The 27,374-nt window shown below is 42.9% G+C and overlaps 1 protein-coding gene across 2 annotated transcripts in view; it reads right to left on the bottom strand.

The window, feature by feature from the left end:
- METTL22 (methyltransferase like 22) overlaps window positions 1–27,374 on the bottom strand; it is a 307,308-nt gene that overhangs the window by 25,850 nt on the left and 254,084 nt on the right. For both annotated transcript variants that reach the window (XM_040440780.1, XM_040440779.1), the window contains one exon: window positions 10,547–10,627. In XM_040440780.1, coding sequence (XP_040296714.1) covers window positions 10,547–10,627 — 81 coding nt within the window. The remainder of the gene's footprint in view (window positions 1–10,546; window positions 10,628–27,374) is intronic.

Genomic DNA, 27,374 nt, shown 5'->3' on the forward strand with positions numbered 1-27,374 from the left:
GCTCCCGTTCCACCACATCCCAAAGATGCTCTATTGGGTTGAGATCTGGTGACTGTGGGGGCCATTTTAGTACAGTGAACTCATTGTCATGTTCAAGAAACCAATTTGAAATGATTCAAGCTTTGTGACATGGTGCATTATCCTGCTGGAAGTAGCCATCAGAGGATGTCTCAACAGAAATCGAGACTCATCAGACCAGGCAACATTTTTCCAGTCTTTAACAGTCCAATTTTGGTGAGCTCGTGCAAATTGTAGCATCTTTTTCCTATTTGTAGTGGAGATGAGTGGTACCCGGTGGGGTCTTCTGCTGTTGTAGCCCATCCGCCTCAAGGTTCTGCGTGTTGTGGCTTCACAAATGCTTTGCTGCATACCTCGGTTGTAACGAGTGGTTATTTCAGTCAACGTTGCTCTTCTATCAGCTTGAATCAGTCGGCCCATTCTCCTCTGACCTCTAGCATCCACAAGGCATTTTTGCCCACAGGACTGCTGCATACTGGATGTTTTTCCCTTTTCACACCATTCTTTGTAAACCCTAGAAATGGTTGTGCATGAAAATCCCAGTAACTGAGCGGATTGTGAAATACTCAGACCGGCCCGTCTGGCACCAACATCCATGCCATGCTCAAAATTGCTTAAATCACCTTTCTTTCCCATTCTGACATTCAGTTTGGAGTTCAGGAGATTGTCTTGACCAGGACCACACCCCTAAATGCAATGAAGCAACTGCCATGTGATTGGTTGACTAGATAATTGCATTAATGAGAAATAGAACAGGTGTTCCTAATAATTCTTTAGGTGAGTGTATGGCAAGTGTAGGATCCTTAATAATAATTTTTAAGAACTTAATTCCAAACTAAAATGAAGGATCACCAAGTGTCACCGCCAGTTCTGTGAGAAGGTCTGGCAGACGTTCTTCTCTACCTCTTGCATGACATTCTTTGTTTTGGTTTCACTTTGTCATCTCCTTTCCTTCTCCCAGTTGTCACCTATTTAGACTAATTGTCTCCCTTTATATTCCCTCCCATACTGCCTCACTTTGCGGTTTATACTACAGTACTTCCTGGATGAGGTGTTCACTGCTGGAGGCTGCTGCTGCTGTTTGCTAAGATAAGTCTTTTTCTTTATTTGTGTTTCCTTGCTGGCTTGATTGTAGGTGACCCTGACTCCCGCCGTATTAAGTGCAGGGAGCCGGTGGTCGTGTCCCCTCACTATTATAGGGTCTTCAGGTGTCACACAGTCTTAGGTACGTGGGCATGCAATCGTCTACCATTCAGACCCTTGTATGGGCATAGCAGTCAGGGAGAGCTCTTAGGGTTTTATAGGGCTCACCTATATGCTCCTTAGTTTGGAGTCCCAGGATATGAGATGTGCGCTACGATTGGCCAGCGCTGCAGCAAGGGGCAACCCTAATACAAAAACGCCCCGTACAAAAGAGGGAGCTGCACACACCGGAGCCTATACCGGGCGAACGGAGCGGCGCCCAGACATACTAGTAAGTGCAGGGGGACCCCTGGGCGCCGCTCTGCCCACTGATATAGTTAGTTTTTAGTTTTTAAACTACTGAAAGGTCCTCTTTAAGGGTTTTCCAAGATTATTTTTATTGATGACCAATCCTCTATATCATAAAGTTTCCATTTTCACAATGTCCCCTCCTTTATCAGAAGGATTAATTGTTATTTCCCTATTATTTGCCAAATTCACTAGGGCCCTGTATTCCTCTTTTGTGCAGTTAAATCTCCTCTGATTTAGCGAGAACTTCTCTAAATCACATGAAACCGGATTTACAAACACATCACATTAATCGCTTTTATTGGGTCAACATTTTAACTGTGTAATAAAAGTTAAGTCTTAATTGAGGTAACCCATAATTTTAGTTTTTCTTTGCTCAATTTTTGGGTACCCATCTGTTTGTGACCTAAGATTGACCATTGTTTTCCCATGGTTGTTTAAAGAGTTAGTTTTGTTTTTAGCAGGGCATGAAAGGATTCTTGATAACGGGCCTTGAAAGGAATCAATGGCTTAGTGAAGCCAGTGAGGTCTTCTCAGAGAAGGCTTTTTCTCAAAAAAAAGTATACCCCCTCTTTCAAGGTGGACTTTAAAGAGCTGACCAAGGTGTATAAAGAGCAAATTACCTCCTAGTGGGAGGTCCAGTCCCTGGAGAACTATATAAAATTTCAGATAGTTCCAAGGGGCTTATGCATAACACTCACACCAGCTAGTAGGTGTAGAAGTGCGGGTTTGATGAGCAAGTGGGAGGAGGAAGCTACTAAAAGCTCGCTCCATTTCATGCACTTACTTTTAGAGGAGGAAAGGGTTACGCTTGAGAAACTAGAGAACATTCTTAACCTGTTGGGGACACATAACGTACTGGTACGTCATGATGTCCCGGTACATATTAGGTATCGCCGCATCTGTAATAACCTGCTCTATAAAAATACCACATGATCTAACCTGTCAGATGAATGTTGTAAATAACAAAAAATAAAAACGGTGCCAAAACAGCTAATTCTTGTTACCTTGCCTCATAAAAAGTATAATATAGAGCAACAAAAAATCATATGTACCCTAAAATAGTACCAATAAAACTGCCACCCTATCTCGTCGTTTCCAAAATGGGGTAACTTTTATGGAGTGTCTACCCTAGGGGTGAATCAGGGGGGCTTCAAATGGGACATGGTGTCGAAAAACCAGTCCAGCTAAATTTTCCTTCCAAAAACCGTATGGCATTCCTTTCCTTCTGCGCCCTGTCGTGTGCCCGTACAGCAGTTTACGACCACATATGGGATGTTTCTGTTAACTACAGAATCAGGGCCATAAATATTGAGTTTTGTTTGGCTGATAACCCTTGCTTTGTAACTGGAAAAAATAGATTCAAATGGAAAATCTGCCAAAAAAGTGAAATTTTGAAATTTTCTCTCTATTTTCCATTAATTCTTGTGGAACACCTAAAGGGTTAACAAAGTTTGTAAAATCTGTTTTGAATACCTTGAGGGGTATAGTTTGTAAAATGGGGTAATTCTATTATTCTATATAGGTTTCTATTATGTAAGCCTCACAAAGTGACTTCAGAACTGAACTGGTCCTGAAAAAGTGGGTTTTAGAAATTTTCAGAAAAATTTTAAGATTTTCTTCTAAACTTCCAAGCCTTGTAATTTCCCCCAAAAATAAAGTAGCATTCCCAGAATGATTCAAACAAAGTAGACATATGAGGAATGTAAATTAATAACTATTTTTGGAGGTATTACTATGTATTATAGAAGTAGAGAAATTAAAACTTGGAAATTTACTAATTTTTCAAAATTTCTGGTAAATTTGGTATTTTTTATAAATAAAAAAAAAGAATTTTGACTCCATTTTACCAGTGTCATGAAGTATAATATGTGATGAAAAAAACTATCTCAGAATGGCCTGTATAAGTAAAAGTGTTTTAAAGAGGACCTTTCACCAGAGGAAAGCCTCTAAACTAACTATACAGGAGTGTAGAGCGGCGCCCAGGGATCCCGCTGCACTTACTGTTATCCCCGGGCGCCGCTCCGTTCGCCCGGTATAGCCTCCGGTATGTAAGAAGTTAGGCTCCACCCACTTGATCCTGCCGGCGTCTTCTTCTCCTATGCTGTAGCGCTGGCCAATGGCAGCGCTCAGCTCATAGCCAGGCTATACATGTTAAGGTCCTTTAATCTTTCCTGGTAAGTTTTGTCCTGCAATCCATGTACCAGTTTAGGAATTCACAGCAGTACCATCATTCTAAAATATAACTTTTAATAATAATATATAAAATAGTCAATACATCCCTTTAATATAATTAGATAGTAAATTGAAAAAAAGAGAAAAATAAATCAAAAAACTAGGGTCAGATGGGTGTTAACTAGCACGATATGCGATAATGTTAGTAAATGTTAATGGAACCTGCTTAGGGGTGGTAACCCTAATTCTGGCCCTAATGTAGTGGCCCTACCTAATTATGGAATAGCCGCCCCGATAGGGGCGATCCCGTTTCTCGTGCCTCCTAGTGTCCCTGGATCGGGGTAAACCTGTGTAATAGGGGACCCTAAAGAATCACCTGGGCTGATCTACACACAAGAAAATAAGAAATAATGATAATATAGTAAACTTATATATAATTACCCAAGATGGGTGACAAACAACACCCTTGGTATCAAGCTACACATATAAGATAGAGATAATAGGATAGTAAAAGTGAAATGTCCAATAGTATATGGGAACACTTAAACAACACAATGTAACTCCAAGTCAATCATACTTCTGTGAAATCAAACTGTCCACTTAGGAAGCACACTGAGTGACAATCAATTTCACATGCTGTTGTGCAAATGGGATAGACAACAGGTGGAAATTATAGGCAATTAGCAAGACACCCCCAATAAAGGAGTGGTTCTGCAGGTGGTGACCTGACCACTTCTCAGTTCCTATGCTTCCTGGCTGATGTTTTGGTCACTTTTGAATGCTGCCGTTGCTTTCACTCTAGTGGTAGCATGAGACGGAGTCTACAACCCACACAAGTGGCTCAGGTAGTGCAGCTTATCCAGGATGGCACATCAATGCGAGCTGTGGCAAGAAGGTTTGCTGTGTCTGTCAGCGTAGTGTCCAGAGCATGGAGGCGCTACCATGAGACAGGCCAGTACATCAGGAGACATGGAGGAGGCCGTAGGAGGGCAACAACCCAGAAGCAGGACCGCTACCTCCGCCTTTGTGCAAGGAGGAACAGGAGGAGCACTGCCAGAGCCCTGCAAAATGACCTCCAGCAGGCCACAAATGTGCATGTGTCTGCTCAAACGGTCAGAAACAGACTCCATGAGGGTGATATGAGGGTCCGACGTCCACAGGTGGGGGTTGTGCTTACAGCCCAACACCGTGCAGGACGTTTGGCATTTGCCAGAAAACACCAAGATTGGCAAATTCGCCACTGGCGCCCTGTGCTCTTCACAGATGAAAGCAGGTTCACACTGACGTGACAGAGTCTGGACAGAGTCTGGAGACGCCGTGGAGAACGTTCTGCTGCCTGCAACATCCTCCAGCATGACCGGTTTGGCATTGGGTCAGTAATGGTGTGGGGTGGCATTGCTTCGGAGGGCCGCACAGCCCTCCATGTGCTCGCCAGAGGTAGCCTGACTGCCATTAGGTACTGAGATGAGATCCTCAGACCCCTTGTGAGACCATATGCTGGTGCGGTTGGCCCTGGGTTCCTCCTAATGCAAGACAATGCTAGACCTCATGTGGCTGGAGTGTGTCAGCAGTTCCTGCAAGACGAAGGCATTGATGCTATGGACTGGCCCGCCCGTTCCCCAGACCTGAATCCAATTGAGCACATCTGGGACATCACGTCTCGCTCTATCCACCAACGTCACGTTGCACCACAGACTGTCCAGGAGTTGGCAGATGCTTTAGTCCAGGTCTGGGAGGAGATCCCTCAGGAGACCGTCTGCCACCTCATCAGGAGCATGCACAGGCGTTGTAGGGAGGTCATACAGGCACGTGGAGGCCACACACACTACTGAGCCTCATTTTGACTTGTTTTAAGGACATTACATCAAAGTTGGATCAGCCTGTAGTGTGTTTTTCCACTAAAATTTTGAGGGTGACTCCAAATCCAGACCTCCATGGGTTAAAAAATTTGATTTCCATTTTTTTTTTTGGTGTGATTTTGTTGTCAGCACATTCAACTATGTAAAGAACAAAGTATTTCAGAAGAATATTTAATAAATTCAGATCTAGGATGTGTTCTTTTTGTGTTCCCTTTATTTTTTTGAGCAGTGTATATTAAACAATATGGGTCCCAGAACAGATCCCTGAGTTACCCCACTGGTAACAAGACCATGGTCTGAATATACTCCATTGACTACAACCCTCTGTTGTCTGTCCCTCAGCCACTGCCTAATCCATTCAACAATATGGGAGTCTACGTACAGCCTTATTCTACATAATTAAAAAACTAAATCTTTATTTCATGATGGAATAACCTTTGGATGGTAATATATTTTCCTCAAAAAGCATTTTATATAAAAAAAAATCCGATTTAAATAAAAAAAAAATCCGATTTAAATAAAAAAAAATCAGATTTTTTTGATTTCTTTAAAAAAAATCATTGATTTTTATCCACCCTGCTTTGTGTTAAGCACTTTGCTGTTTCATTAATCGCTTTTATTGGGTCAACATTTTAACTGTGTAATAAAAGTTAAGTCTTAATTGAGGTCACCCATAATTTTTGGTTTTCTTAACACTACATAAGAGACCAATGGCAAACGCGAAACTAATTTTTTTTAAATATACCGTATTTTTTGCCATATAAGACGCACTTCCCCCCCCCCCCCAAAAGTGGGGGAAAAATAGCAGTGCGTCTTATGGGGCGAATGCTGCTGATTTTGCCGTATTTTCAATGATACACCCGCCGCGATGCCGTGCGGCGGGTGTATCAGCTGTGAGGGAGGAGGGGCTGGGGGCTGGCATCTGCATTTATAATGACAGCGGGGCCCGTGCAGTGACTGTATTCTACTACACGGGCCCCGCTCACTGTATAATCGTATCTGTATTCTGTAATAGTTAATTGTGTATATAATGTAATCGCATAATCAGCGCTACTTACAACTGCAAGCGCTCGGTAGGTAGAAGAGAGGAGGGAGGAGGCAGGCCGGGAGGACGAGCGGGCGGCGCGTCACTCACTACATCACGCGCCTGCGCCGCCCACTTTATGAATGAAGCAGGCGGCGTGGGCGCATGACGTAGTGACTCACGCTGCCAGCGCCCGTCCTCCCGGCCTGCCTCCTCCCTCCTCTCTGCTGCCTACCGAGCGCTTTTAGTTGTAAGTAGCGCTGATTATGCGATGACATTATATACACAATTAACTATTATAGAATACAGATACGATTATACAGTGAGCGGGGCCCGTGTAGTAGAATACAGTCACTGCACGGGCCCCGCTGTCATTATAAAAGCAGATGCGACCCCCACCCCTTGTATTGAGGGTCATTCACTACAGGGACACTGTTATGGAGGGGATCTGTGGATGACACATATATAGCATCTTAATCATCAAGATGCTATATATGTGTCATCCACAGATCCCCCCCATAACTGTGTCATACACAGATCCCCATAACAGTGCCATCCAGAGACCCCAATAAGAGCCACCCACAGATCCCCCATAAGTGTCACCCACAGATCCCCCATAAGTGTCACCCACAGATCCCCCATAACAGTGCGTCACCCACAGATCCCCCATAACAGTGCGTCACCCACAGATCCCCCATAACAGTTCGCCATCCACAGATCCCCCATAACAGTTCGCCATCCACAGATCCCCCATAACAGTGTGCCATACACAGACCACAATTAGTTCAAAACCCACCAAAAGCACACCTATTGGTTCAAAATATTTTTTTTCTTATTTTCCTCCTCAAAAACCTAGGTGCGTCTTATGGGCCGGTGCATCTTATAGGGCGAAAAATACGGTAAATGCAAAAAGTAGCTCAGAACATTTAAAGCCCCTAAATTGTAGTAATGGGGAGCAGTATCTTATGAGCAAAAAAAGGCAGAGCCAGGGATGGGATGAAGGGTATGTGAGGATAAGCGTCTAGGGCGCCATATGAAAGCAAGTTGTTGGGGGAGCAAATAGAAAAAAATGTGCCTGGCAGTGCTGCACTTATACTGTAAGTTTCATTTGTAAGGGTCTCTCTTCTCCCTGATCTGTACAGTGGAGAAATCTCAGCCCCACCTGTACTTCTAGCAGGTTTATTCCCCATTGCTGAGAGGGATATCCCAATCTTAGCAATTAAATCAGCCAGAAGCACTGTGGAGGCTGAGATCACGGCACCGGTATCAGGAACCAATAAGCGCTTCCCTCATGAGACTGACGGAGGAGCTCATTGTTTCACTAACCAATTAGCATCAGGATAGTAATTGAAGCGCGGATTGGTTAGTGTGCTTGTCAGTCGTTGCCTTTGGCTGTGACCTTCTGTCTATGCTCTCGCTGCAGTTCCGTTCCGATGTGTGATTTGTGGTTCTTTATGGGTTAACTCCCCTGTGTGCCTATTAGGAGTTAATCCTCTCTGTCTGCTCCATGGGTGTGGCCTCTCTGCTGCACCCATGGAACCTGTATTTAAGGCTGAGGTTTCCTCAGTTCTGGGTCAGCTCTCCTGGTGTGTGTTGTCTTGTCCTGCTCCCTTTTGTACTCACTCTCCCATGCTGCTGACCCATGGGATCCGTGTCTGTCTGTCTGTCTGTGCTCTGTGGGTTTCCTACTTGTTCATTCCCGTCCTCTTTGATGTCCTCTTTCCTGTGTTTCTGTTATCTGTTCTGCCAGTTATGTTTTAGTTACCTTGTGTGTATTCATGTCTCTGTTCAGCAAGTTCTTGCTGCACCTTTCTTTGCAGCAGAGTGCCATGCGCAAGGCCATGCAGTTTACTACTGGTGGAGCAAGTCCTTCTCTGCTCATTGTCACTCCTGTTTCCTTGCTATGTACTCCTGCTTGTGTTATTAGTTGCCCTGTTTGTATTTGCTCGTCTATGTTATGTTTGCCTATGTGCCATCGGTACCTTCTGGTACCTGTTGTCCATTCGTTCTTGCTGTCACTGTCCAGTTCACGATCTGGAGTGGACCCTGGCAACTTCCTGCTGCAAAGTCTAACCCTACCATCTGGGGCCCTAGTGAATACCAGGAGTTGCTTAGTCAAGCCCCTCTGGAGTATTACTAGACAGTGGCGCAGTGGGGGTTTTCTCCCACTGTGCTGACGGTACATAGAGCTCATGTTTTGTCTGTGCTGCCTTCCCTGGTTTTTGTTTGTGCAATAAACTCTTGTGTGTCTATACCTGATTTCCATTTGTTTATTGCTTGACGACGCAGTGGTCTCTCCTGGGACCTCCAACTCGTGACAGTGCTGCTTTGAAAGGTTAAGAGTCCTTACACTGCTGAATGGGATCAGATCCTCCTTGCTCCTCCTCAGGGTAGTAGTTCCTCCCTCCTTCCCCTTGATTAGTTCCTGCACACTCCCCTTTATAAATACTCAGAGTCCTCTAACCGTGTCCCAAAAACCAGCAGGTATGAGTTCTTCTAAGAGCTGCCTAACACTCTGAAAATGAAAATGGTTGAGGCCCACAAAGCAGGAGAAGGCTATAATAAGATAGCACAGCGTTTTCAGGTTGACATTTCCTCAGTTCAAAATGTAATTAAGAAATGGCAGTTAACAAGAGCAGTGGAGGTCAACAGAAGGTCTGGAAGACCAAGAAAAATTTCAGAGATAGCTGTTCATAGAATTGCTAGAAAGGCAAATCAGAACCCCTGCCTGATTGCAAAAGACCTTCAGGAAGATTTAGCAGACTGGAGTTGTGGTACATTGTTCTACTGTTCAGCGGCACCTGCACAAATATGGCCTTCGTGGAAGAGTCATCAGAAGAAAACCTCTCCTGTGCCCTCACCACAAAATTCTGAGTCAGAAGTTTGCAAAAGAACATCTAAAAATGCCTGATGCATTTTGGAAACAAGTCCTGTAAACAGATGAGGTTAAGATAGAACTCTTTGACCAAAATGATCAGAGGTATGTTTGGAGAAAAAAGGGGCACAGAATTTCATAAAAAGAACAGGGCAGTTGCTGAATACTTATCCAAATGTTCAGTGTATGTGTTTGGAGATTTTTTGCCATATAGGACATAGTGTGAACAAAGCCTTATGTCATCTCTTAATTACTGCATTGAGAGCCTTGAAAAAAAGTGATGTGCTGCAGTATTCAATAAACCACAGTGGCCAGACATCTGTTAAAGGGGCTTCCAAGTTTCTTTTCTCAAATCCCCTTCCCCACCCAGCGGTACCTGTGAAGAGATCTATACTTACCTGCTCCCTGCTGCTCACTTCCTGCTCCAGATTTCTGTGCTGTCTTCACTGGGCTACTTACAGGTCCCCACATGTCTACCTACAGCCAACAACTGGCCTCAGTGGTGACATGTCCCCAGGCGGCACGAGACCCAACAGTGATGTGCTGCTTGGGGATAAGTCATAGATTAGGTCAGGCATTGGCTACAGTGGCACATGTTGCCTTGTTCATGCAGAAGTTGAGAGGCAGGGACTGGAGGCCCAGTGGGGACAGTCTGGGAGCCATGGAGCGGCAGGCAGCAGGTCTCCTCACAGATACTGCTGGGTGGGGGAGGAATAAAAAAAAATATCTGGACCAACCCCTTTAAGTTAACAAACTATACATTTATTGTATATTTGAAAATCACATGTACCATGTAAAGAAAGTTAGTAAAAGGCACTTACTAATGTATTGCGATTGTCCATATTGCCTCCTTTACTGGATTGTTCATATCCAGGGGTTACGACCACCCTGCAATCCAGCAGTGGTGATCTTGCTGGTGCTTTTTCCTATAGTGTGCAAGCACAACCATCACTGCTAGATTGGTTGGAAAAATTAATCCAACCAGCAAATGAAGCAATGTGGACAATCACAATATGTTAGTAAGTGCATTGTATTAACTTTCTCTACATGATAAATGCCACTTGCAGAAGTGAGAGAACCCCTTTAACTAAAATAAGACTTTACCGTCAGCAGCCAGGATGACCGTTGTTTGATCATAAAGGTCAGCTATGTCATCATCTGTCCAGCTGTAAGGAGCTTCTGGATCTGAAAAAAATAAAATAAAATAGTATAATCTTTGTAAAATGCAGTGTTCAGTGAATAAACTGATCAGCTCAATTTTTAGGTCTATTAAAATAAATTATAAATATATATTTATTTATTTATTTTTTCTACTGTGCTAAAGTGAGAATAGAGCAAAGTAAGAATGGTGAGAAATACAGGCAGATACTTATCCATAATGCAATACCATCAGGGAGGCGTCCGACTGGCTCCAAATTTATTCTGCAGTGGGACAAAGACCTTAAACATACACCTTATACTATTAAGAACTATCTTTAGCAAAAAAAGAACAAGAAGTCCAGGAAGTTATGGTATGGCTCCCACGCAACCCTGATCTCCAGACTGTCTGGAATTACATGAAGAGATGGAAGGATTTGAACAAGCCCACATCCACAGAAAACCTATGGTTAGTTCTCCAAGATGTTTGGAACAACCTTCCTGCCGAGTTCCTTTAATAACTTTGCACAAGTATACCTAAGAGAACTGATGCTGTTTTGAAGGCAAAAGGTGGTCACACCAAATATTTATTTGATTAATATTTCTCATTTGTTCATTCACTTTGCATTTTGTTAATTGATAAACTATTAACACTTCTATTCTTGATAGCACTCTTACTTTGCAGTATTTTTCTATATCTGCCTAAAACTTTTACACAGATATAAGGGGAACATTTATGACAACCAGTCAACTGCAAATGGCCAATTTTAATTTTGAAAGCACAATGAAAATCAGCAAAAATATCATTGTAACATGCCCTGATGACAGATTTTCACAGCAGAATTATGATATGATACATGTAATAGCTTGCCAATGTTGTCAGAGGTAATGCAATCCAAATCCAAGAGGCATTTCTAACAACTGATAAAAATGTCACATGAATAAACTCACGACATACAGTATTTTTCAGACTGTATGACTTGCTATTGTCAGTGTGTCTTTTTTTCTCTTTCTAATAGTTTAGATTTTTTTTTGTTCCAGCTTAACTTGAGTAGACAAACTTGGGAAGATGGTAACTATGGATAAAGGTTGTTCCCATCAGTCTCTGCTTTGGGGGTCATGCACACAAATGTATTTTTTTGTCTGTGTCCGTTCCTTTCTCCTTTTTTGTGGCCCGTATGCGGAACCATTCATTTCTATGGGGCTGCAAAGAAAATGGAAATGACTGTGTGCATGTCCGCAAGTCCATTCTGCAAAAAATAGAACATGTCCTATTCTTGTCCATTTTGTGGACAAGGGCAGGCATTGTACAGTAACAATGGATCTGCAGAAAATACGGACGTAACACGGATGTTATTATTTTTTGCAGATCCATGATTTGTGGACTGCAAAATACATACTGTCATGTGCATGAACCCTTAAAGAGGTTAACCAAGTTCTCACCCGGCCCTTCATGTGCCGGGCCCCTCACAGGTAATTGTCACGGACGTACCGAGATATACGGACGTCCCGGCGACAGTGAGTGGCAGGAGATCTCTGAGACTGGCAACACGTGGTTTGATCTGACAGGTTTTCCTTGTGAATCAATAGGTGCCTGTGTTGTTTCTGGTACTGGCCACCCTTGCCTCCAGGTGTTGCTTATGTGGTCATTTAAAATATATATATTGCAGGGCACTCAGTTATCTGGTCTTGCATAGAATAATCAAATGCATTATTTATATAAAAATATGTTTTTATTATCAAAAATCCATGTAAAAAATAAAATAAAATAATGATAAAAATAGAATGTTAATAGAAATAAAAAACAGAAATGGATATATTATTAAATTATTACCAGTATATACATCTATATCATAGTGGGCTGTGCATTTGCAGCCTCACAATCAAGGTTAGCAATAGCTTATATGCTATGGGGATGCACATATGCATGCAATCTCAAAATCTCTGAAAAGTAAATAAGAGAATATCAAGAAGACAATTATTGTAATGACATAATCATCTAATTAAAACTAAAAATAGATCACACCCTCCAATTTAGGGCAGCAAAAAAATAAATCTCAAGTGTCCACGATTCTTTGGCGAAAAAATGGAGTAGTACTGTTATTTATAGATGTTGAATAAATAAATGCGCTCCTCTTTTTGTTATTTGTGTAGCTGACATATAGTGGACAAATATCCAGTGTGATATTTATAACATCATGTCTTGAATTTGTAGTCCCACTGGCAAATGAATTGACACTGTTAGAAGTAGTATTATGTCTCTTCTATAGTCATAACATAGTGTCACTTGTGCCTAATTCGCATATAATCGTAGCAGTTATTTTGTTGTCACATAGATCATTTCATGTTATTATTACAAACACGCTGTCTACATTACCACTCTGTATGAGCGGGCCGCCTCTGTGTCCGGAATGTAGCTGAGATTCACCTGCTCGGCTGGTGCAGCGTCCCACGTGTTTGGGAAGCTGTTACTTGAATGGTCCGCAGGATAATAGTATATACACTCACCTAAAGAATTATTAGGAACACCATACTAATACGGTGTTGGTTGGACCCCCTTTTGCCTTCAGAACTGCCTTAATTCTACGTGGCATTGATTCCACAAGGTGCTGATAGCATTCTCTAGAAATGTTGGCCCATATTGATAGGATAGCATTTTGCAGTTGATGGAGATTTGAGGGATGCACATCCAGGGCACGAAGCTCCCGTTCCACCACATCCCAAAGATGCTCTATTGGGTTGAGATCTGGTGACTGTGGGGGCCATTTTAGTACAGTGAACTCATTGTCATGTTCAAGAAACCAATTTGAAATGATTCGAGCTTTGTGACATGGTGCATTATCCTGCTGGAAGTAGCCATCAGAGGATGGGTACATGGTGGTCATGAAGGGATGGAAATGGTCAGAAACAATGCTCAGGTAGCCCGTGGCATTTAAACGATGCCCAATTGGCACTAAGGGGCCTAAAGTGTGCCCAGAAAACATCCCCCACACCATTACACCACCAGCCTGCACAGTGGTAACAAGGCATGATGGATACATGTTCTCATTCTGTTTACGCCAAATTCGGACTCTACCATTTGAATGTCTCAACAGAAATCGAGACTCATCAGACCAGGCAACATTTTTCCAGTCTTCAACAGTCCAATTTTGGTGAGCTTGTGCAAATTGTAGCCTCTTTTTCCTATTTGTAGTGGAGATGAGTGGTACCCGGTGGGGTCTTCTGCTGTTGTAGCCCATCCGCCTCAAGGTTCTGCGTGTTGTGGCTTCACAAATGCTTTGCTGCATACCTCGGTTGTAACGAGTGGTTATTTCAGTCAACGTTGCTCTTCTATCAGCTTGAATCAGTCGGCCCATTCTCCTCTGACCTCTAGCATCCACAAGGCATTTTCGCCCACAGGACTGCCGCATACTGGATGTTTTTCCCTTTTCACACCATTCTTTGTAAACCCTAGAAATGGTTGTGCATGAAAATCCCAGTAACTGAGCAGATTGTGAAATACTCAGACCGGCCCGTCTGGCACCAACAACCATGCCACGCTCAAAATTGCTTAGATCACATTTCTTTCCCATTCTGACATTCAGTTTGGAGTTCAGGAGATTGTCTTGACCAGGACCACCCCCCTAAATGCATTGAAGCAACTGCCATGTGATTGGTTGACTAGATAATTACATTAATGAGAAATAGAACAGGTGTTCCTAATAATTCTTTAGGCGAGTGTATGTGGCTTCACTTGGATCTCCTGGCCGTAAGATGTCAGCGCAGACGTTCCCCACTATTGCGTTGTCGCGATCTATTGTATTCAATTCAAATGCTGTAAAAAGCCGCAGTTGGTATACCGCATTCTTGAGTACACTGCTCTAAGATACCAGATGCGTTTCGGAGTGACAAACTCTTCTTCAGAGGTTAGCAGTGTGCATTTGCTTGCTGCATTTTAAAGGATAATTCCTTAATTGGGGGAGGGATGATATCTGTGATCCCCGTACATCTAAAAACTTATATATATATATATACACACACAAACACCTCTAAAATCTGAATATCAAACCCTTGGGAGAATCTCTGATGAAAATAACATAGAAGTAGAATCCCCATATATCTGCAAAAAAAAACTAATAAAGACCGAAATACAAAGAAAAAAAGAGAATAAAAGATAAAAGGAAAAGTAAGAGAGAAAGATAAAGAATAAAGAAGAAAGAGAAAGTAATGAAAAAAAGAAACATTATATAAAAATTATATAAAAACAAAAAAAGATAAAGATAAATGTATCTTTATCATAATGTATATTATGAAAAAGCATAGTACTTAGCAATACATTTAAAGGATTTCTAATAATTATTACGTATTTAATTTATTAGGTAACTATGTGAAATATGTACATTTAGAACTATTTTATGGATTATTTCTCTATCACCCACATGTATAAATGCATAGAATTGGTGTCACTTATTTAGACATGTTTAATTAGCCCTAATATGGACAGATGGGCTCCGATATTTTCCTGACAGGAATATATTGGCGAAAGTCTCAGCTTTTAATATCTGCATTTATGACTAGCCAGTATAGTCAGTGGCATATCCGTTTGGTGCATTTTTTTCTGTGATTTATATGATTATATTTACATCCGCACAATGCTCCGTTTTGTGTAGGATGCCCTTGTGGTGCATGTGGACCGCGCCGACATCCTCCACCGTATGCATTTTTTGCTGGGGATAGTCGTTTGCTGCGGTCCACATGCGGTGGTGCTGCTCCCCCAATGAAAAATACGCTACAGTGTTAGGGGTTGAGCCGCTCCTCCAGTATTGCCACTATATTTCTGTGTTTTTGTCTTGTTCTATATGTAGTGTATGTGCCGTTACCTGGCATTCAAACACTCTTTTGCACCTGGTGACCTCCATCACAGGGTCTGATATGGGCGTGGCTTGCAGTCTTGGCTTTGTTCACATTGCACTAGTTGTCCTGCTAGGCGTTTGTGTGGAAGCCTGGCTGTGAGCTGGATTACATCACCTTCAGACCGTGTTCACACCATAGGTAGCGTAGTGGTAGGACCCTTTGCCATGCTGAGTGACCGTGACGTGGTGCAATGATGGCCTCCGATATTTTCCTGACAGGAATATATTGGCGAAAGTCTCAGCTTTTAATATCTGCATTTATGACTAGCCAGTATAGTCAGTGGCATATCCGTTTGGTGCATTTTTTCTGTGACTAATATGGACAGAACACAAAAAACACACCTAAATCGCATGGATAACACAGAGGCGTTTTATTTTTTTTACTTTTGTTGCTATTGAAAATGGCCAAATTGTGCCCAAAGTGTCAATATTTTGTGTAGCCAGTGCCACCATTATTTTACACCCATTTCAGGGGTGTACTCACTTTTGTTGCCAGCGTTTTTTTACATTAATGGCTGTGTGTTGAGTTATTTTGAGGGCACACCAAATTTACACTGTTATACAAGCTGTAGGCTGACTACTTTACATTGTAGTAAAGTGTCATATCTTCAGTGCTGTCCAATGAAAAGATATAATAAAATATTAACAAAAATGTGAGAGGTGTACTCACTTTTGTGAGATACTGTATATAAAACTGTATGTCTGTGGTAGATTGGTATGAGTCCTGTATTTAGACGCAATCCAGTTCATGTTTTTAGATGTACGGGGATCACATATATCATCCTTCCCCCAATTAAGGAATTATCCTTTAAAATGCAGCAAGCAAATGCACACTGCTAACCAGGGGCGTAGCTAAAGGTTCATGGGCCCTGGTGCAATAGTTCAGCTAGGACCCCCCCTTCCCTAAGTGCTTTGTGGCCAGGGGCAGGGAAGCACATGAGGCAAAGGTTGAAACAGCACCTTTAACCCCTTCCCTCCAGCCAGAGGTGTAACTTGACCAGCATGCACTTTCTATAATACCTGTGTCTTCTTATGCAGCAAAAGGGTCTTAGGGCCCCTCAGGCTCCTGAGCCCAGTAGCGACTGCTACCTCTGCACCCTCTATAGCTACACCCCTGCTGCTAACCACTGAAGAAGGAGTTTGTCACTCCGAAACGCATCTGGTGTCTTAGAGCAGTGTACTCAAGAATGCGGTATACCAACTGCGGCTTTTTACAGCATTTGAATTGAATACAATAGATCGCTACAACGCAATAGTGGGGATCGTCTGAGTCTGCGCTGACATCTTACGGCCAGGAGATCCAAGTGAAGCCACATATATACTATTATCCTGCAGACCATTCAAGTAACAGCTTCCCAAACACGTGGGACGCTGCACCAGCCGAGCCGGTGAATCTCAGCTACATTCCGGACACAGAGGCTCATACAGAGTGGTAATGTAGACAGTGTGTTTGTAATAATAACATGAAATGATCTATGTGGCAACAAAATAACTGCTACGATTATATGCGAATTAGGCACAAGTGACACTATGTTATGACTATAGAAGGGACATAATACTACTTCTAACAGTGTCAATTCATTTGCCAGTGGGACTACAAATTCAAGACATGATGTTATAAATATCACACTGGATATTTGTCCACTATATGTCAGCTACACAAATAACAAAAAGAGGAGCGCATTTATTTATTCAACATCTATAAATAACAGTACTACTCCATTTTTTCGCCAAAAGATCGTGGACACTTGACATATTTTTTTTTTGCTGCCCTAAATTGGAGGGTGTGATCTATTTTTAGTTTTAATTAGATGATTACCGTATGTCATTACAATAATTGTCTTCTTGATATTCTCTTTTCAGAGATTTTGAGATTGCATGCATATGTGCACCCCTATAGCATATAAGCTATTGCTAACCTTGATTGTGAGGCAGAAAATGCACAGCCCACTATGATAAATATGTATGTACTGGTAATAATTTATTAATATCTCCATTTCTGTTTTTTATTTCTATTAACATTCTATTTTTATCCTTTTTTATTTAATCTTTTACATGTATTTTTGATGATAAAAACATTTTTATATAAATAATGCATTTGATTATTCTATGCAACACCAGATAACTGAGTGCCCGCCAATATATATATTTTCAATTTTTTTTAACCGACAGTGGGTTTGTCGTAGGGAGTGCACCAAAACCATAATTTTAGGTTGGTAGAGCCACTGTAATCTAGATAGATTAATCTTATGTGGTCATTTAACCTTCCTAATTTATAGTTGCTTCTCCCACTATGCTGTGCCGTTTATAGCTTCTGTGCCTGTGGATTGTTTGTGGTTGGATCTCGGCTGAGTTTCTGTTGCTTCCATTGCCTCTTTGAAGTTAAGACTTTCCTTTCCCTTTTTGTATTTTGTTTGAGTTCTGTGTGTTGCATTTCCCTATTGTTTGTATTAGGCCTGAAAGGGACACGGTCACCTGGATTTCACTTACTGAGCTATTAACATCACCACATCAGTCTCCACAATTTACATTAAAATATACTAGTATTACTGCCCTGTGTCTTTTCATTTGTCTAGAAAATAGCTTTTAATCATATGTTAATTACCTAGATAAGGAGCCCAAGGGGCTGTCCCTCCGGCTGTTGGAGCCCAGCCGCGCCCATTACCTTGAAGCCCAGCACCTCCCCACTGCTAATTTATTTACTGCTCATCGCCAGCGTAATGTGTTTGTTGCGCCCGAAATCTCGCACATGCGCCGTGGATACACATGTCAGCGCCCGAGCGGTGTCCTGGCATAGGCCTCACACAACGAAGTGCGCATGCGCCAGCTTCGCTCGACCTGTAAATGCGCGAAATTTTGGCCGCAACAAACACATTACATCGGCGATAAGCAGTGAATAAATTAGCAGTGGGGTGGTGCTGGGCTCCAAGGTAATGGGCGCGGCTGGGCTCCAACCTCCGGAGGGACAGCCCCTTGGGCTCCTTATCGAGGTCATTAACATATGATTAAAAGCTATTTTCTAGACAAATTACAGGACACAGGGCAGTAATAGTAGTATATTTTAATATAAATCATGGAGACTGATGTGGTGATGTTAATAGCTTAGTAAGTGTAATCCAGGGGACAGTATCCCTTGAAGTAGACTACTGTTTGTCTTTCCTTTTGGAGGAACAGGAAGTCTTGTCCCTGCCATTAGTACCAGGGTCCTATAGGGCTAGATAGGACTTCCTGCGTATTAACTGACCTACCTTTGGGGTCTGTTCATACTGGTAGTCCATCAGGATTTTGGTTAGGGTTTTCACTAGGAGGTGTCCATCTTCCTTCCCTAGTTCTCAGGCCTGATTCACTGTTCCCCCCTTCCCTCCTGTGTTTTCTTGTTTTCTCCAACTTTTGCATCAAAACAAACCTGTCACTGAAAGATTCCACAATAATGGCAAGTACTGTATGTCATAGATACTCCTTAACCACCTCCGGACCGCCTAACGCAGATTCGCGTTCCGGAGGTGGCAGCGCTGCGCAGAGTCACGCATATACGCGTCATCTCGCGAGACGCGAGATTTCGCTCAAAGCCGGCCCGCGCATGCGCATCGCGGGCCGGCAAAAGTTAAAGAACAAGTTCGTCACCAGCCTGCCAGCAACGATCATTGGCTGGCAGGCTGGCGATTTTCAAAAAATATAATCACAAGCCATATAACAGATCATATTAGTAAATATGATCTGTTATATGGCTTGTCTGCTCCTCTGCTGGTCCTTTTCGTCGGTTGGATCCAGCAGAGGAGCAGACTGAACTGTGAGTAGCACCAAACACTTCACTGTAGCCCCAGATCACCCCCCTGCACCCCAATTAACCCTTTGATCACCCCTTTGATCGCCCCTGTCAATAACTAGTGAAAGACAAAAAGTGATCAGTGTAAACTGTCACTTTTTGTCTTTCACTAGTATTGGCTGTTAGGTTTTAGGGATAGTTTAGGCCCCTTGGTTAGGTAGTTAGCGTCAGTTAGCGCCCAGCCCACCGCACCGCAGTCACTTTTATTCGCTAATTAGCGTATCGCTAATCAGCATTTGTACTTTTATAGTATCTGTAAGTGATCAAAACTGATCACGGTCAGATCTATAATTGTATTAGTGTCACCTTAGCTCGCCCTCCACCCAAAACGCAGTGTTTGCCCGATCAGGCCTGATCGGTCGCCCACACGTGCGTTCACCCACGCCCGCCCCACCGCAGTGACAAAAAATGATATTTTTTTGATCACTGCACATTCACTTTACACTCACTGCGGCGATAAAAAAATCAGTTTTGATATTTTTTATCAACCGCAGCGGCCTCTGGTACTTCGCTAGCCTCCCCTTTGTAAGACAGGCTTGCTTTTTTTCTTGGGTAGTCTCAGGGAATACCCCTAAATTTAGTAGTCCAAAATGTCAAACAGGGGGTATTCTTCTGAAGAGGCCTACAGGATTCTGACCCAGTCGGATGAGGAATGGGAACCCTCATCTGACGAATCTAGCGGGTCAGAATATGAACCTGTAGAAAGCAGTGGCTCTCTGACCCAAAGTTCGGACGAGGAGGTGGAGGTCCCTGATAGAACCAGGCGTACCCGGCCCCGTGTCGCTAGACCACAGGTTGCGCAGGATCCGCTTCAAGAGCAGCAGAGTGGGGCTGTCGCTGCCGGATCACGTGGTGAGGCATACACCAGCAGCGCAGCCCTTCCTGGACCTAGTACCAGCACTGCCGTACAACCTGGTGAAGTAGCGAGCACCAGAAGGGCAGTTGAAGCTGGTACGGTGGCACGTGCAGTAGTTACCCCGTCGCAGCCACCGCACAGACAGGCCCGTAGAGCCCCTAGAATCCCTGAGGTGCTGGCTAACCCTGATTGGCAGTCACCAACTTCAGCCGCACCAGTAGTTCCCCCTTTCACCGCCCAGTCTGGAGTTCGGGTTGAGACGGCTCAAATCGGTTCGGCCCTGGGATTTTTTGAGCTGTTCTTGACTGCGGAGCTCTTGGACTTAGTCGTGGCAGAGACAAACCGGTATGCCACACAATTTATAACCGCAAACCCGGGAAGCTATTATGCCCAGCCTTTCCGGTGGAAACCAGTCCAAGTTTCCGAACTTAAAATTTTTCTGGGCCTTCTCCTCAACATGGGTCTAACTAAAAAGCATGAATTGCGGTCATATTGGTCCACGAACCCAATTCATCACATGCCCATGTTCTCTGCTGCTATGTCCAGGACACGATTTGAGACCATCCTGCGTTTTCTGCATTTTAGCGACAACACCACCTCCCGTCCCAGAGGCCACCCTGCTTTTGACCGGCTCCACAAAATTCGGCCCCTCATAGACCATTTCAACCAGAAATTTGCAGATTTGTATACCCCTGAGCAAAACATCTGCGTAGACGAGTCCCTAATACATTTTACCGGGCGCCTTGGCTTCAAACAATACATCCCAAGCAAGCGTGCCCGGTATGGGGTCAAATTGTATAAGCTCTGTGAAAGGGCCACAGGCTATACCCACAAATTTCGGATCTATGAGGGAAAAGATCAGACCCTGGAGCCGGTCGGTTGCCCTGACTACCTGGGGAGCAGTGGGAAGACAGTCTGGGACTTGGTGTCACCCTTATTCGGCAAGGGGTACCATCTTTATGTGGACAATTTCTACACAAGTGTGGCCCTCTTTAGGCATTTGTTTCTAGAACGGATTTGCGCCTGTGGCACCGCGCGAACTAGTCGCGTGGGCTTCCCCCAACGGCTCGTTACCACCCGTCTTGCAAGGGGGGAGAGGGCTGCCTTGTGTAACGAAGAACTGCTCGCGGTGAAATGGAGAGACAAGCGTGACGTTTACATGCTCTCCTCCATTCACGCAGACACGACAATACAAATTGAGCGAGCAACCCGTGTCATTGAAAAGCCCCTTTGTGTCCACGACTATAATGCGCTCATGGGAGGGGTGGACTTCAATGACCAGATGTTGTCTCCGTATTTAGTTTCCCGCAGAACCAGACGCTGGTATAAGAAGGTGTCTGTATATTTAATTCAATTGGCGCTGTATAATAGTTTTGTTCTCTACAGTAAGGCTGGGAGAACAGGATCCTTCCTCAAATTCCAGGAAGAGATCATTGAGAACCTCCTGTATCCAGGAGGTTCCGTGGCCCCATCCACCAGTGTAGTTAGCCGTCTACACGAGCGACATTTACCTCAACCCAACCGTCACCCCGAAAAAGATGTCGTGTCTGTAGCAGGAGTGGAATAAGGCGTGACACCCGCTATTTCTGTCCTGACTGTCCTGACCACCCTGCCCTATGCTTTGGTGAGTGTTTCCGGAAGTACCACACACAGGTACACTTAGCATAGGGATTGCATCTCACAGGACAGGCACACAGGGCTATTAGGGCCCTTTTACTCACAGCTGCTGCAAACCTCTCCTTTCACCTGGGATAAAGTGCATAACGTACTTCGCCACATCTTTGGGCGATTTGCGCTTTGCACATTGTCCCATGGGGAAGGAGAGGTTTGTTCTATAAAGGTAAAAAAAACTAAACAAAAAAAAAAATACCGGTAAGTAAAAAAGTTTATTGCGTTGCGGCCTGGTTTTTTCTTTTTTTTTTTTTTTTTTTTTACCTTCCAGGTGGACCAACCGATCGACTAGCTGCAGCACTGATGTGCATTCGGACAGAAGCATTGCGCTGCTGTCAGATTACACGCAAGTCGGTGTATGTGGCGCTGCAAGACGAGATTTCTCCTCTGCAGTAAAAGATACGTTTGCCGAGGCATATGAGCTGAGGAGGTGGCGGTGTTCATATACTTTGGCAAACACTTTGTATATATATAAAAAAAAATCCCGGCAATGATTTATTCATCCACATCGATTGATGTGAATGGAGAAATCTGGTTTGCCAGGGCATACGAGCTAAGTGGGTATGGATGTTGGGCGGAGCTCCTATGTCCTGGCAGACGCCTTTCCCCTCCTTTTTCTTTTTTTGGCAGAGATTTTTTCATCCACATTGATTGATGCGAATGAAGAAATCTGTGCCGTTCATTTTTTTCTTTCAGCCCAGAGGCTGAACGGAAAAAAAAAATCTCATTACCCGTATGCTCAATATAAGGAGAATAGCAGAAACTCCTAATGCTGGCCATACATGTAATGATTGCGGAGACCCTCAAATGCCAGGGCAGTACAAACACCCCACAAATAACACCATTTTGGAAAGAAGACACCCCAAGGTATTTGCTGAGGGGCATATTGAGTCCATGAAAGATTGAGATTTTTGTCCCAAGTTAGCGGAAAGGGAGACTTTGTGAGAAAAAAAAATCAAAACAATCAATTTCCGCTAACTTGTGCCAAAATTTTTTTTTTTCTATGAACTCTATAGAAGGGGAAGATAGTGCAGATAGAGACCGGGGGCAAGGTAGTGGGACTGGGGGAGAAATGGAAGGAGGGACAAGAACAGTTCAGAAGGAAAGGTGTAGGGTAAAAAATATACATAAACCTCTCATATGTATGTATACTAATGCCAGAAGTCTGACTAATAAAACTGGTGAACTGGAATTAGTGATGTGTGAGGAGGACTATGACATAGTGGGAATAACTGAGACATGGCTGGATGATAGCTATGACTGGGCAGTTAATGTACAAGGTTACAGTCTGTTCAGAAAGGATCGTCAAAACCGGAGAGGTGGAGGGGTCTGCCTTTATGTAAAATCTTGTCTAAAGCCCACACTCCGTGAAGATATAAGTGAGGGACATGAACATGTGGAGTCACTGTGGGTAGAGATACATGGAGCTAAAAACAACAATAAATTACTAATAGGAGTCTACTATAAACCACCTAATATACCAGAGTCCACAGAAAATCTACTACTAAACGAGATAGACAAGGCGGCAAATCATAATGAGGTGGTTATTATGGGGGACTTCAACTACCCAGATATAGACTGGGAAACTGAAACTTGTATATCTCATAAAGGAAACAGATTCTTGGCAATAACCAAAGACCATTATCTCTCCCAACTGGTTCAGGACCCGACTAGAGGGACGGCCATACTGGACTTAATATTAACCAATAGACCTGACAGAACAACAGACGTGCAGGTTGGGGGACACCTGGGAAATAGTGACCATAAAGTAATAACCTTCCAATTATCATTCAAAAGAGCGTTTCTACAGGAGAAACAAAAATACCAAACTTCAAAAAAGCTAAATTTAGCCAACTAAGAGAGGCCATAGGCCTAACTAACTGGGACAAAGTCCTCAAAAATAAAAATACAGCCAAAAAAATGGGATATCTTTAAAAACATCCTAAAATCTCATTGTGAGAGGTACATACCGTATGGGAATAAAAGGTTAAGGAACAAAAAGAAACCAATGTGGATAAACAGAACTGTAAAGAAAGCAATAAATGACAAAAAGAAAGCATATAAAACCCTAAAACAGGAGGGTAGCACGGAAGCACTGAAAAACTATAAGGAAAAAAACAGAACATGTAAAAAACAAATAAAAGCGGCCAAACTAGAGACCGAGAGATTAATTGCCAAACAGAGTAAAACTAACCCTAAAATGTTCTTCAATTATATAAATGTTAAAAAGTATAAATCTGAAGGTGTCGGCCCTTTAAAGAGTAATGAGGGGGGAGTCGCAGAGAGCGACGAGGAGAAAGCAAAGCTGTTAAATATTTTTTTCTCCAATGTATTCACTGAGGAAAATAAACTGTCAGATGAAATGCTGAAATAAATTCGCCATTAAAAGTGTCCTGTCTGACCCAGGAAGAAGTACAACAGCGACTTAAAAAAATCAAAATAGACAAATCGCCAGGACCGGATGGCATACACCCCCGTATCCTAAGGGAATTAAGTAATGTCATAGCCAGACCCTTATTTCTGATATTTGCGGACTCTGTACTGACAGGGAATGTCCCACAGGATTGGCGCATGGCAAATGTGGTGCCAATATTCAAAAAGGGTCCAAAAACAGAGCCTGGAAACTATAGGCCGGTAAGTTTAACATCTGTTGTGGGGAAACTGTTTGAAGGTTTTCTGAGAGATGCTATGTTAGAGCATCTTATGGGAAATAAGCAAATAACGCCATATCAGCATGGCTTCATGAGGGATCGGTCATGTCAAACTAATTTAATCAGTTTCTATGAGGAGGTAAGTACTAGACTTGACAGCGGCGAATCAATGGATGTCGTGTATCTGGACTTCTCCAAAGCATTTGACACTGTACCTCATAAAAGGTTAGTATATAAAATGAGAATGCTCGGACTCGGAGAAAACGTCTGTAAGTGGGTAAGTAACTGGCTCAATGATAGAAAACAGAGGGTGGTTATTAACGGTACATACTCAGATTGGGTCACTGTCACTAGTGGAGTACCTCAGGGGTCAGTATTGGGCCCTATTCTCTTCAATATATTTAATATTGATCTTGTAGAAGGCTTGCATAGTAAAATATCAATTTTCGCAGATGACACTAAACTGTGTAAAGTAATTAACACTGAAGAGGACAGTATACTACTACAGAGGGATCTGGATAGATTGGAGGCTTGGGCAGATAAGTGGCAGATGAGGTTTAACACTGAGAAATGTAAAGTTATGCACATGGGAAGGAATAATGCAAGTCACCCGTACATACTAAATGGTAAAACACTCGGTAACACTGACATGGAAAAGGATCTAGGAATTTTAATAAACAGCAAACTAAGCTGCAAAAAACAGTGTCAGGCAGCGGCTGCCAAGGCCAATAAGATAATGGGTTGCATCAAAAGGGGCATAGATGCCCGTGATGAGAACATATTCCTACTACTTTACAAATCACTGGTCAGACCACACATGGAGTACTGTGTACAGTTCTGGGCTCCTGTAAACAAGGCAGACATAGCAGAGCTGGAGAGGGTCCAGAGGAGGGCAACTAAAGTAATAACTGGAATGGGGCAACTACAGTACCCTGAAAGATTATCAAAATTAGGGTTATTCACGTTAGAAAAAAGACGACTGAGGGGAGATCTAATTACTATGTATAAATATATCAGGGGGCAGTACAGAGATCTATCCCATCATCTATTTATCCCCAGGACTGTGACTGTGACGAGGGGACATCCTCTGCGTTTGGAGGAAAGAAGGTTTGTACACAAACATAGAAAAGGGTTCTTTACGGTAAGGGCAGTGAGACTATGGAACTCTCTGCCTGAGGAGGTGGTGATGGTGAGTACAATAAAGGAATTCAAGAGGGGCCTGGATGTATTTCTGGAGTGTAATAATATTACAGACTATAGCTACTAGAGAGGGGTCGTTGATCCAGGGAGTTATTCTGATTGCCTGATTGGAGTCGGGAAGGAATTTTTTATTCCCCTAAAGTGAGGAAAATTGGCTTCTACCTCACAGGGTTTTTTTGCCTTCCTCTGGATCAACTTGTAGGATGACAGGCCGAACTGGATGGACAAATGTCTTTTTTCGGCCTTATGTACTATGTTACTAACTCGCCATGCCCCTCATTGAATACCTTGGGGTGTCTTCTTTCCAAAATGGGGTCACATGTGGGGTATTTATACTGCCCTGGCATTTTAGGGGCCCCAAAGCGTGAGAAGTCTGGTATCCAAATGTCTAAAAATGCCCTCCTAAAAGGAATTTGGGCACCTTTGCCCACCTAGGCTGCAAAAAAGTGTCACACATCTGGTATCTCCGTATTCAGGAGAAGTTGGGGAATGTGTTTTGGGGTGTCATTTTACATATACCCATGCTGGGTGAGATAAATATCTTGGTCAAATGCCAACTTTGTATAAAAAAATGGGAAAAGTTGTCTTTTGCCAAGATATTTCTCTCACCCAGCATGGGTATATGTAAAATGACACCCCAAAACACATTCCCCAACTTCTCCTGAATACGGAGATACCACATGTGTGACACTTTTTTGCAGCCTAGGTGGGCAAAGGGGCCCACATTCCAAAGAGCACCTTTCGGATTTCACAGGTCATTTACCTACTTACCACACATTAGGGCCCCTGGAAAATGCCAGGGCAGTATAACTACCCCACAAGTGACCCCATTTTAGAAAGAAGACACCTCAAGGTATTCTGTGAGGGGCATGGCAAGTTCCTAGAATTTTTTATTTTTTGTCACAAGTTAGTGGAAAATGATGTTTTTTTTTTTTTTTTTTTCATACAAAGTCTCATATTCCACTAACTTGTGACAAAAAATAAAAACTTCCATGAACTCACTATGCCCATCAGCGAATACCTTGGGGTGTCTTCTTTCCAAAATGGGGTCACTTGTGGGGTAGTTATACTGCCCTGGCATTCTAGGGGCCCAAATGTGTGGTAAGGAGTTTGAAATCAAATTCTGTAAAAAATGACCAGTGAAATCCGAAAGGTGCTCTTTGGAATGTGGGCCCCTTTGCCCACCTAGGCTGCAAAAAAGTGTCACACATGTGGTATCTCCGTATTCAGGAGAAGTTGGGCAATGTGTTTTGGGGTGTCATTTTACATATACCCATGCTGGGTGAGAGAAATATCTTGGCAAAAGACAACTTTTCCCATTTTTTTTATACAAAGTTGGCATTTGACCAAGATATTTCTCTATATAACTACCCCACAAGTGACCCCATTTTGGAAAGAAGACACCCCAAGGTATTCCATGAGGGGCATGGCGAGTTCCTAGAATTTTTTATTTTTTGTCACAAGTTAGCGGGAAATGATGATTTTTTTATTTATTTTTTTATTACAAAGTCTCATATTCCACTAACTTGTGACAAAAAATAAAAACTTCCATGAACTCACTATGCCCATCAGCGAATACCTTGGGGTGTCTTCTTTCCAAAATGGGGTCACTTGTGGGGTAGTTATACTGCCCTGGCATTCTAGGGGCCCAAATGTGTGGTAAGGAGTTTGAAATCAAATTCTGTAAAAAATGACCAGT

Source organism: Bufo bufo, chromosome 7 (assembly GCF_905171765.1).
Source record: "Bufo bufo chromosome 7, aBufBuf1.1, whole genome shotgun sequence".
Taxonomy (NCBI): domain Eukaryota; kingdom Metazoa; phylum Chordata; class Amphibia; order Anura; family Bufonidae; genus Bufo; species Bufo bufo.